The sequence below is a fragment of the Mercenaria mercenaria genome, chromosome 2 (genome assembly GCF_021730395.1).
Source record: "Mercenaria mercenaria strain notata chromosome 2, MADL_Memer_1, whole genome shotgun sequence".
NCBI lineage: Eukaryota > Metazoa > Mollusca > Bivalvia > Venerida > Veneridae > Mercenaria > Mercenaria mercenaria.
This window is the reverse complement of record NC_069362.1, coordinates 108,127,277-108,140,449: the sequence shown is the minus strand read 5'-3', so window position 1 is coordinate 108,140,449 and position 13,173 is coordinate 108,127,277. Positions and strand designations below refer to the sequence as shown.

At 46.0% G+C, this 13,173-nt stretch overlaps 1 protein-coding gene across 1 annotated transcript; it reads left to right on the top strand.

Annotated features, from left to right (window-relative positions):
* The first annotated feature begins 12,635 nt into the window (after positions 1-12,635).
* LOC123562442 (putative deoxyribonuclease TATDN2) lies at positions 12,636-13,103 on the top strand. Its single transcript, XM_045355079.1, has one exon. It carries the CDS (start codon positions 12,636-12,638, stop codon positions 13,101-13,103), a length of 468 nt encoding a protein of 155 aa, XP_045211014.1.
* Positions 13,104-13,173: the final 70 nt, after the last annotated feature.

Below are 13,173 nucleotides of genomic sequence, written 5' to 3'. Positions count from 1 at the left end.
GAAATATGTAAAGAAAAAAATATTAAAATAATTATAGGAAATAACAATGATATCATTATACTACTATACATAACATAATACTTGTCTAAGTCGATTCTTAACGAAAAGCATGTGGAATAAACCTTGGATGGACGCATCTGGCTTAGCAATGTACAGGTTTAGCTTTGTGTTGATTCTCGTTGACGATTTCGTGAAAGTTTCCTTACTTTTTGATTTACATTAGAAAATGTCGTAAAGCGAAGTGTATGTATTGTCATATACGTATGAAAAAGTTCCAAATACCATAAGAATGGAATTATTTTATTTGCCGCAAGAACACGTGCATTAAATTTTATTTAAATTTATTTGTTTTGGTAAAAAATATGATTTTCCCTAATTTCCACATCGTGGACGGAGAAAGTACATTATTGCCTTAATTAAGGCAAAGGAGATACATTCTTAGGCTATTTGAATTTTTACAACAATTATGGAATTACGCTTCTGTAAACAAAATAAACGGGGGAATAAAGGTAAAGAGTAGGAACAACTTTTTTTCTAGTCACACTAAACTGCTCTAAGATGTTATGCTCGTTCGATTGAACATATATTTCAATAACTCAGCTTTTATGTTTGATTTATATATTTGGCTACTTTGTCACGAATGCTAAGAAATTAAGATAAGGACTGGTGTCTCTAAACTATCACTATATCGACAAATCTAATCGTTAATGTTGTATTACAGAAAAATGAGCCGCACCATGAGAAAACCTACATAGTGCATTTGCGATCAGAATGGATTCAGACCAGCCTGCGCATCCGCGCAGTCTGATCAGGATCCATGCTGTCCGCTAACGGTTTTTCTAATTGCAATAGGCTTTGAAAGCGAACAGCATGGCTCCGGATGCTGGTCGCAAACTCACTATGTTGGTTTTCGCATGGTGCGGCTCAAATGGAAATCCAGATAAAAGGAAGTAGCCTTACTCGTACAATTTGTCAGACAGGACAGATTAAGATGATGCTTGGCTGAATTAGCTAAGGAACAGAAATCGATAGGTCTTAATTGACGACTGTCGTAACAATAAGATGTGATATGTTACAGAACATGTAACTGTGTCTTTTTATATGCCCGCTATCTTTGGATGATGGACTGGTCTGAAGATAAATGAAGGAATCCAACTGGCTTTCGGAAGAATTGATGTCTTTCTTCGTCCGCATCAAACTATTTAAAGTTATCTTAATCAACATACGAGTACGGGTGTTAAAGAGATTTGTGAAAAAAAATGCGGGCCGGTTTGGGGAGGGTGGCATCAGTCAGCACTGATGTCTGAAGTTACATGATACAGAAGAACATATTCATGTAACATAGAAAAATAGAAATTATACGAAGTAAGATCCGGAAAAAGTTCAAAACACCCATCTAGGATAGTACCAAAATTACGTATTTTAGCAAACTACAGTTTTTTTTACAATAAAAATGGAAAAATATCAAACAGTAAGCAGTTACCTGCACATACAATAATTTGTCTTATTATTTTAAAATAAAGACATCGATTAGCATGCACAATTCTGTCATGTAAACATCATTTTATTATTCTATAATTTTTCGTTTGGTATGGGATATGTGTGTAAACAATTTGTTAAATACTTTCTATAGAAAAGATGTTTTGTTTTCACGCAAAAGCTATTGAAGGTCAACTTAGTGAAATTGATATTGCCTGCATTACAGTTATTATCCAGACGATAAAACATTTTTTTTTTGCCGTTAACAAGTACAGTAACGGTAAAAACCCAACATTCAGACCACGCCTTAATTAAGACTGGCCCTCAATTAGGACCCACTTTTATATGTAGTACCCTCACGGTAGTATTTTTCCCGGCGACTGACCTTGGTGCTACGTTGTTCCTGGTAATTCTGCACGTTTTTCCAAGTGTTTTGTTCGTTTTACTTTTGACTAATTCTTCGTTTGGTTCTATATCTCATTTTATTACGGTGTTCCGTTTGGACAATCGTGACTTTTTATTCAATACTAAACCGCGATGCACGATGGTACGATGACGAAAACGCGATGGCGCGATGGCACGATGATGAAACAACGATGGTATGATGGTGAAAACGCGATGGTACGATGATGAAATCGCGATGGTGCGATGGTACGATGGTGAAATGTCGATGTAATATCGAGTTTTCATCATCGAACCATCATGTTTTCACCATCGCACCATCGTGTCATCGCGTTTTCATCATCGTACCATCGTGCCATCGCGTTTTCACCATCGTACCATCGCGTTTTCACCATCGTACCATCGCGGTTTCACCATCGTACCATCGCGTTTTCACCACCGTGCCATCGCGTTATCATCATCGTACCATCGTGGTTTCACCATCGTACCATCGCCTTCCGGTTAGAAATGCGTAGTCCCGTACACTTGTATTTTTGTCAACAATAGATGCATGTAACTCAATGTATTTTGTGAGAAGAAATTTACCATTTAGATTCTGCTGTTTTGCAAAATGTTTTACAAAATGTTCAGTGCTCAGTTCATTAAAACTGTAAAATCTTCAAGACCACGTCTTTTGTATTTTATGTATACATGAAAGTATATAAAAAGCTGGGTGTAATAGTCACATGGTATTATTCAAACTCAGCTTATTCTTGTTAATAGGATGTAGAAGGTACATAGTGCAATGTGAAAATGAGATTGTATCAAGCCTGTATCTTACTGACACATATACTGTACCACTGCGCATAACCACTGGAAGGCGATGGTACGATAGTGAAAATGCGATGGTACGATGGTGATAACGCGATGGTACGATGGTGAAAATGCGATGGTACGACGATGAAAACGCGATGACACGATGGTGAAAACGCGATGGTACGATGATGAAAACGCGATGGTACGATGATACGATTGTGAAAACGCGATGGTACGATGATGAAAACGCGACATTACATCGACATTTCACCATCGTACCATCGCACCATCGCGTTTTCACCATCATACCATCGTACCATCGTCGTTGTTTCATCATCGTGCCATCGCGTTTTCGTCATCGTACCATCGTGCATCGCGGTTTAGTCTTAAAAAAAGTCACGATTGTCCAAACGGAACACCGTATATTTTAGTTTTAAAGGCTGTTAATAATGCAAGACAGGCAAGTACCCTAGATATTTATTTTATTATGTACCAGGTTAAATCAGACAATGTAAACATTGTGCTTTTTATGTTGTTTTATCGTGTGCTGATTGAACGAAATTATTTTGTAAGCTCATTTTTTACTCGAATCTTAGAAACAGATGCTGCACATCTCAGTAGGGTGTTAGATATCGGGAGAAATCCAATCATAAGGGTCTGTTATAAGCTTTCCATCAGGTGTATAAGAGTGCAACGGGTGAATATAGGTCAACAGAAAGCATTTCATACGCCTACAATGTATTAGAAATCGTATAACAAACAGCTAACTTGCCGTTTGATCTTTTGCCAATATCCTTAATCTTGTACTTTGTTTTTCAATCTACATGCATTTAGTTAAACTAGATGAACATAACTGTAGTAGACGTGGAACCCGTCCATTCCATAAATTTATACACAAAAACAGGGGATACAGTCCAACGCGGGAGTTGTTGCATGCTGGGATCGCGCACAGAGAGAGTCAGCCATTACGGACTACTATCGAATACAGCTGAGTGCGTTATTCACAAGTTTTAACTACAAAGTGTCATCCAACCTGAGTTAGACTCGGTAAGTTAACTGACAATTACTGGGTGTCACTTTAATTGTGTCAGAAGTAAGCGTGAACGGACATTTCGCCTGCAATCTTCGTCAATTGAGGAGAAAGCTGCGAGCACCTGCTCCGTGACGGTCGCTGACCCAACGTTGAGAAATCCTTTGTGCAGCTTTGACAGTAGCTGATTTCGATTCAAATCGATCGGTAAAGGGAATAAGGTGCCCTTTATCGATAGATTTTGCAAAAATAAGGTGTAGTTTCCTTATATTTTGCAGCAGAAGTCGGCGTGGGAAACAGACAACTGCGCATGCGCTAGGCCGGAAGTACAACAAGTAAACATTGCAGGAGCGGATCATCGTGACCTCTTCCAAGCTGTTGTGCATCCCCCCTGGTCCTTGCCCATTTTTAAATTAAATTTGGGACATTCTTGATTTATTAAAGGGGAGAGGGTCTGTGGCTGTATAGTTGTTGTTTATTTTTGTTTTTCAGGTAAATTTCAGAATATCCAAAAGATGGATTTTTCTGAAATCAGTATGTTTGAGACCAGTTGGCCAAAGAAGGTGCGCATTAATTTGCGACACCTACAGAATTGATGCAGATCCTGGATAAAAGCTAGGCTTGCCCAGTTGATTGTACAAATAAGGGACAGCAGTGGGAACATAACACCGGAGATTTTAGTAAGTATCTCTAGGGGTTCAGTGAAAACAAATGCCTTGGACAGAGTTGACTTTCGCCCGAATAAGGCACTTACATCTGGTCTTGACGATGAGGTAAGTCCACCTGCGGTAGAGGAGTTTGACTTCCTTCCGTCTGTTCCAAAGTCAGCTGATATAACAGACACATTGGAACCTTTGAACACTTTGGTGAAGCCCCATGTCGGTGAAGAAGCTTCACCGGCAGCCAAACCAGAGGTGTTTTCATCAGTTGCCGGTTTGCCTGAGCCTGAAATAAGTGTTGGTTATTTTCCCACCCTGTCTAACCCTGCGATGAGTGGAAGCGGTGGTGCTGGACTTTCGACTGCGGCTGGCACTTACACTGTGGGACAGCACAGTGTGCGTGCTTCCATGGTGGGCGGCTCAACACCGGTATTTAGCACGGCTACCAGTGGTGTGCCTTCCACAGGGGTGCATCGTACATATAGGGTACACACTCCTGTGAGGGACACAACACCGAAGCAGCTTAGATTCAGATCTGGTGAATCGAGTTCTTCGGACAGTGAAAGCAGCTCTGATGGTGAAGTTAGTACACGGCCAGGCCGTAGTTCTAGCTCAAAGACAAGTACAGATGAGGGTCTTCTAGTGCGACGGAAGCGCGCTAGAGATGTTATCAACACATTGCCAAGAAATCTTTGTTATGATGGTAAGGGTAACTGGGCTGCATTTAAGCAAAAGTTTGTTCGTTACGCAGAAGCTTGCGAATGGACAAAAAAGGAGCGCTTAAATTGTCTGTGTTGGAGTCTTACAGGTGCGGCTGCAGATTTCTATGCAGTGCTTACCGACCATAGAGAGCATCTGTCTTACCATAGGTTGATGTGCAAGCTGGAAAGTAGATTTGGTGCAAAAGAGCTTCCGGCTACAGCACAGGTGCGGTTTCAGCAAGCGTCACAGTCCCAGGGGGAGTCCCTGGAGGACTGGTCAGATAGAATTTTAACCTTGGCAACAAAGGCGTTCCGTGATTTGCCGGAACATTACTCAAATCAGCAAGCAGTAACTCGCTTCTGCCAGGGTTTGAGTGATAGGGAAGCTGGCCACCATGTATGTATGTCAGAGCCTGTGACCATGGAACAGGCAATAAATGGCGTCCGCCGTTATCAACAGGTTCACCAGGCCATGTTTGGTAAGGTAAAACGCGATAAGCGCAAGGCTGATACTGACGAGGACCGCCATGCAGTGTATGCGGTGGAGGACAGATCAGCTTCGCACAATAGAGGGGGGACAGGAAGTGCAGCCACTCCTGATCTATCCTCTCTTGAAAGCATGATGGGCAAGTTGCAACAGCAATTAGAAAAGAAGTTGCAGCTGGGGCTGGAGAAGGTATCTGCTGAAATGAAACAGCAGACTAACAGGCGAAAGTCACCTGTTAGACGCCGACCAATGTCTGGAGCATGTTATGGTTGTGGCGAAAAGGGGCATTTCATTAGAAATTGTCCAAAGGGAGCAGACAAGGGTGCGGCCAACCAGCCTTTAAACAAGAAAGGGTCGAGTTCGAAGGCCGACACTCGATCCGGAAAGGACCAGGCCTAAAAGAGGCAACTGAAAAGGACCCGGGTGTTGGGGTGTCACATTGCCAGGCAGTGCACCCTTCCACTCCTGATCCGCCAGTGGCAGATGACACCATGGTGAACAGTCTGCCGGATGGTGATGCATTGGTGCAAAATGCATCTGAGGGGGGCAGTGCTTGGTGAGCCTAGTCTACTGGATAGTCCAGTGCCAGGTATCACTGAAGCAGTGTTAGAACCATTACGCTTAGTGAATTCACAGGGTATAACCGGTAGCGGCGCTGAAGCGGTTGTGCAGGGGAAAATTGACAATGGTCAGCCTGAAGTAGTGTTGACTAAGGATTCTGGCTTGAAGGGTGCTGAACAGGGTGAGGGACCGAAGGAGACTGGCAGTGGTGAACTTGAGGAGTTCAAGGTTTGCCAGCTGACGTTAGCCTCGCAGTTTAGCATGAAGGTTCAAGTTGGGGATCAAGCGGTTACAGCAGTTGTAGATACCGCAGCGCAGGCGACCATTATTTCAGATAAGGTGTACGACGCCCTGCAAAGGAAACCTAAGAGGCTACGCACAGCGCAGCTCATGACAGCAGGCCGCAAGATGGGCATGAAGGGTTTCGTAGTGGGCCCAGTTAAACTGAAAATAGGGGAGCAATGGTACAGGGAGCAATTATATGTAGCTCCAATTGAACAAGAAATGCTTCTTGGTTTTGACTTACTTCGTCGATGGTCTGCCATGTTAGACATGGGCCGGGGCATATTGACGTTTGAATGCCAGGTTATCAACTTAAATGTTGGGGAGCGTGGTGAGGTACCAGATGTTGCTCGGGTTACAGTTGCTAAGCGTCAGGTCATTCCGCCAAATTCAGTCATGAGGGTTAAATGTAGCCTGGATCAGAAGATGCCAGACTATGTTGTAGAGCCCGTTGATAATATGAAAGTCCTTGTTCCACGGGTAGTCCGTGGTGCAGGGGCGGAGCCATTGATGTGTGTTATGAACACCAGTGATAGATACCGGTTGCTTCGGAAGGGTATGGAAATTGGCAGAGCCTACCCAGTTGATGGTTTCCTAGACAGCAACCATGATAGCTGTGATGAAACACCGGGGGCGTGTGAGGTCATGGAGGGTTCACCGGATAGTCCGGATGAATCCGATACATTGACCAATGGTATTCCAGACCATTTGCAGCAGGTGTATGTGGACTCAAGCAAGCACTTGAGTGAAGATCAGAAAATTCAGTTAGCGCAGCTGCTAATTGAGTTTCAAGAGGTATTTGCAAGGGATGAGTTCGACTTAGGGAAGTTCACTAAGATTGAACATAGCATTGACACGGGTGATGCAAAGCCTGTTAGACAGCGTATGCGTCGAACCCCAGCTACTTTTGTAGGGGAGGAAGAGGCCCACCTTGAGAAAATGCTCAAGGCGGGTGTCATACAAGAATCAACTTCAGAGTGGGCTTCAGCACCGGTCCTGATCCGGAAGCGTGATCAATCGGTCAGATGGTGCATCGATTATCGCTTATTAAATGACGTCACGCTTAAGGACGTATTTCCGTTGCCCTTGGTAGATGACTGCCTTGATACTTTGGCTGGCAGTGTGTGGTTTTCTAAGTTAGATGCCAACTCTGCATACTGGCAGGTAAATATCAAGGAGGAAGATAGGAAGAATACTGCCTTTATCACAAAGTACGGAGTGTACGAGCATGTGAAAATGGGCTTTGGACTCTGTAATGCACCAGCAACCTATGCTAGAGTGATGAATCTGGTCCCAAGGGGGCTAAACTGGAAGACAGTCTTAGCTTTCCTTGATGATGTGCTAGTGCTAGGTAAGACGTTTCAGGAACATCTTACTAATCTAGCAGATGCTCTTGGGCGGTTCAGAGATAATGGTCTGAAATTGAAGCCAAAGAAGTGCTTACTTTTCCAAAGGGAAGTAGATTTCCTTGGAAGAGTTGTAAGTAGCAATAGTTTGGCGATGTCTGATGTTGATGTGGCGGTAGTGCAAGAGTGGCCTGTACCTACATGTTCTAAAGATGTGGAAAGCTTCATGGGTCTGGTCAACTATAATAGGACTTTTGTCCATGGCTTTGCGCAGTTGGCAGAACCACTGTACAGTGTCGTGGGTAAAAAGAAGTTTCGATGGGACACAGAGCAACAAGAGGCATTTGATGCTTTGAAACAGGCTCTCACTGAACCACCAGTGCTGGCATTGCCAAACCAGACAGACAAGTTTATCTTGGACACGGATGCCTCAGACAAAGCTGTAGGGGCTGAGCTAATTCAGGTTCAAGATGGCGTTGAACGGGTTATTGCGTATGGTAGCTTTGCGCTTAACCGCGAACAACGCAGGTATTGTGTCACGAGGAAAGAACTGTTGGCTGTAGTGAGATTCACACGCCAGTATAGACACTATCTGTTGGGTAGAAGATTCACGGTCAGGACTGACCATTCTAGCTTAACTTGGTTAATGCGGTTCAGAGAACCACAAGGGCAACTCGCAAGATGGCTCGAGGAGCTATCGCAGTATGATATGGTGTTGAAGCACCGTCCAGGCCAGAAGCACGGGAACGCAGATGCCTTGTCCAGGATGCCGGCAAGTGATGGACAGTGTGTAGCGTTTATTGCTGGGGTGGAGCCTGGAGATTTGCCTTGTGGAGGTTTGACTACTGCGTTAGGGCACATAACAAAAACTGGGGATCGTTTGTCGATCAGGTGGACACTGCAGTACCATTGGCTTCGCAAGGGGTGCAGGTATTAGCGGCTGACAATGGCCATGTCAGTCCGGGAATCCGCATCAGGGGCGACCAAGGGGGTAACTTGGCAGCCCACCACACTGAGGGTTTGAGGCAAACTGCACAAAATCAGTTAGGCAACAGTGGCAAGACGGCTCAGACCGAGGGGTCAGACAACTCAATCAGAGAATCGAAGCAGGAGGTGGCACAAGCCTGTGACGTTGAGGTTGAGCAGGGTGCTTGCGGCGGTGCAGATGATGAGGGGTATCTGTACCTACCCTGGGATCCAGGGGGTGCAGATGATTATATCACCCCGGTAGACCAGCATAAGCAGGTGTGCGGTATCAAGGATACCGCTCAGCCTGTGAACACAGACCGGGAAACATCTTGGGGTTTCACTTTGTCAGACCTTAGTAAGGCTCAAGGAGAAGATGTCGATTTAATCTTTATTCTGCGTTGGTTGGACAGTTCAACCAAGACTGGTGAGGCCGAATTGTTCCTTGCTAGTCCAGCTGCGAAGTCGTACTGGCTTAACAAGGAGCAATTTACGTTGATTAATGGTGTGTTGTACCAGGAAGATGCGAGTTCTGGTGATAAAAAACTCATGGTTCCTGGTAGCTTGCGTGAGAAGGCTTTGCAGTTAAACCATGATCTGCCCTTGGCAGGGCATCAAGGCGGGGCTAGGACCACTGAGCGTGCGAAAGAGAAGTTTGCTTGGTATGGATAAGCCGTGACGTAGCAAATTATGTTGCGAGTTGTGAAGTATGCAATCGCAATAAAAAGTCTGAGCGTCAAGGGCGCTGTCCAATGACGGAATACCATGCGGGTGACCCAATAGAAAGGGTGCACATTGACTTCTTGGGTCCACTTCCGAAAACTCCTAGGGGAAATCAGCATGTCTTGATGGTTATGGATCAGTTCACAAAATGGGTGGAGTGCATACCATTGCCATCACAGACTGCTGATGTTACTGCAAAGGCCTTGGTAGATCATGTTTTCTTTCGTTTCGGAGTCCCGTTTCAGATTTATTCAGACCAGGGTAGAAACTTTGAGTCAAAGCTTTTTAGTGAGATGTGTAAGACACTTCACATTCATAAAGCTAGGACTACACCGTACCGACCATCTTCAAATGGACAAGTTGAGCGGTACAACAGAACCCTGATGGATGCCGTGCGTTTTTTCATTGGGAAACATCAGAATGAGTGGGACTTGTACATCCAGCAGATAGCAGGTGCGCTAAGGGCTTCTGTGAACCGTAACACAGGGTTTACGGCCAACAAGCTCATGTTGGGTAGAGAAGTAAACACACCAGCTGATGTGATGTTCCCTAAACAGGAACAGTCACATCAAGATGAGGGGAGTTTTGTGGCAAAGCTAACTGCGAAGCTGCAGGAAGCTCATACCACAGCAAGGGCAACGCTTAAGACTAGCTCTAAGCGTATGAAGCAGAACTACGACCTTCGTATCCTGGAAAGGAGCTATGAGGTTGGAGATATCGTGTATCTGTTGGACACAGCGGTACTCAAGGGGAAATGTAAGAAACTATGTCCACCATGGAAAGGTCCTGGTGTCATAGTTACGAAGGTTTCAGCATACATTTTCCGGGTCAAGCTCAGAAATTCGGTGTTCGTGGTGAATCATGATAGGTTAAAGCCTTGTAGGGATCGAACCCCACCAGCATGGATTGTGCAGTGGAAAGCCAATCCCGGAAGTGTAGACACTTCCGGTGATGACAGTGAGGTGTACTGTTTTTGCAGAAAGCCATGGCAGGGACGATTCATGATTCAGTGTGACTACTGTGATGAATGGTATCACGGGTCATGTGTAGATGTTACAGCCACTGAAGCCCTTGATATCGATAAGTACCGCTGTAAAAAATGTACTGTATAAGGTAGAAATGCTTTCTGTTTTATATTTTCAGGAAAACATGGCAAATTTACAGTTGGAGGAAGTCAGGGATGCTTTCCTCAAGGATACACAGGAGTGCACGGCTAGGGGAGAATTGCTGGACCCTAGGACTGTGGTGGATGGTTTGAACCGTTGTGGTCGGTCTAGGGCCGCACAGCGGGTTGAAGCTTTGTTGGGACAGGTAGGAATAGCAAAGGCCAGGAGTAATAGGAAGTGGCTCCACGAAGCAGCGGTACATGCAGACGCTCTGGAGTTTCACTCTAGAAATTGGATTAGGGAGAATATCTGGGAGATTGGTAAGGGGAAATCTCCGAAACCACAGACCTTGACTGGTACTGGTCGTCGGGACGTACGTCTGAAGATAGACCCGCAGCTGGAGCGCTGTGGAGAATTCCTAGAAGACATAGGACCCGAGGAGGAGGAAAAACTTCTGGCTTCAGGAGATGAAGCTTGTATAGACTGGGCGGCAGGAGCAAACGTAGAGCTGGACTACATGGATGTAGATCCTGGGGAAGAAGCCAAGGCTCCTTCCATTGAGCCAAAGCCTGAGGGGAAGGAAAGTGGCCTTCAACACGAGAGTCCAGGGGCGTCAAAACAGGATGCTTCTGGGCAGCTGCCCGGCTCTTCTGTTGGAATGCCTGCCAGTAGGGAAGGCGACAGAAATCGGGAAAGGAGCAAGCATGGCCATGGTAAGAAGGACAGTGGGCATCACCGTCGATTTTCAGGGGGCCGAGGACATAGGCGTGATCGTTCCCAAAGCCGGGATCGGCACGGCTCTGGTGTTCAGAAACAGAGGGGGAAAGTCACCTCTGTTGAAGGCCGCCAGAGCAGGGATCAACAACAAGGACATAGACACCAGCATTCCCACAGCCAGGATCGACATGCCTCTGGTGTTCAGAAACAGAGGGGGAGAGTCACCTCGGTTGAAGGCCGCCAGAGGTACTTGTCAAACGATCGACAGAAGAGACCGGAACGGGACAGCCGACACTCTGGTAGTCAGGGGTAGCGGTTATGAGCAAGAAAGGGATAGAAGGAAATATAGGTCAGGTGAATCTAAGGTCACTGGCAAGGGGAGTAACTGGTGTAGAACAGGAAAAAGTCGTCGAGTGGAAGAGAGGCCCCTTGTTACCGGTTGGCAGAGGAATGACTGTAGAAGTACCTTCAGCCACGGTCGGATCCTCGAAGTCTGTGGTCCAAGAGAGAGCAAATCAAAGAAAGGGTCGGATGAGAAACGAGAGGCTGGTGTCGAAGGGGCGAAACACAAACACCAATTGCTTTGTCCAATGCCCAAGTGTCCGAGTTTGTGGGATAAGTCACATGCATTTCAGGTAGCATGTGCCACGTATCTTTCACCTGGAAATTGCATCGGAGGATATCACTAACGCAGAGTAGGGGCCCTCAGTTTTAGTCAAACAATGTCTTCTAGGTGATAGGTCCACTATGAGTGACTTCACCCGATCATGGAAACGGTGACGGAGCCGGAGCGACTAGCAATAACCATAGAGGAGGGCCAGCAGAAGGCGATTAAGATGTTTTGTGAGGAATTGGGAGAGGAGGCACCAGTAGTCTGGACTGTTAGACAGTCTGGCAATTCACCCGGTATGCTCATACATTGGAGTATACTTTTACATCTGGTGTCATTGCTGAGCGTCCGGCATCAACAGTCCTTGTTGGCGCTGTTTCCGCTGTCTCCTGAGGAAACCGACCTGTTAGACAGGCATCCGGTTGGTTTCGACAGCCACTGTCATCTGGACAGGATTTGCAGAGATTGCCACCTCCCACTGGATGCCAGTTTTAGGGAGATTTGCCAGAAAGCAACGCCGTTGGACGAGTTCATTGTGGATCTACAGGGGGCGGTGGGTATTTTCTGCGACCCTGAAACATATCCAACACCACAGGAGGTGGAGAACTGGGGGAAGCAAGGAGTGACTGTGTGTGTTGGACTGCATCCTAAGAAGACAGCCACAGAACTAGAGTTTCAGCAGCTGCAGCAGCTTCTGCAACATTCAGGTGTTGCAGGGCTAGGCTAGGTGGGGTTAGACCGCACCGAACCTGTCGGCCAGTGGACGGCCAGATGGAGCGACTAAAGACTGTTCTCCAATTTGTCCAGGAAAAACAAGTACTGGTTCTTCACTGTCGAGGTATGGAGGCCGAAAGCAGCGAAGTATATTCCTGTTTGAGGTATATGCTTATGTCGATGGTGAAGAGGGAACAGTTGATCCACCTGCACTGCTTTAGTGTGGCTACAGCCAGACAATGGATCGAAGTATTCCCAAACACCTACTTTGGGTTTACAAAGATGGTCACTGTCCTTCCTAAGGAACAGCGGGAGGCAGTGAAGCAGATGGAGGAGGGACGTCTACTCCTTGAGACCGATGCCCCATATTTCCACTTCTTTGGACACAGAAGGTCCACCCCCGCCTTGATAGGCATGGTAGCCAACGAGGTAGCCAAGATCCGCGGGGTAGATTGGATGCATCTCCTAGAGGTAGCTGTCGCCAATGCCCAGCGCCTTTACCTGAAGCGGCTTCCTCCTCAGTAAGCCGTAGAAGGTCAGGGGTTGGGTGTAGCCACCTGATCTCTGATTTGGAAGGGGGAAATGGGGAGGAGAG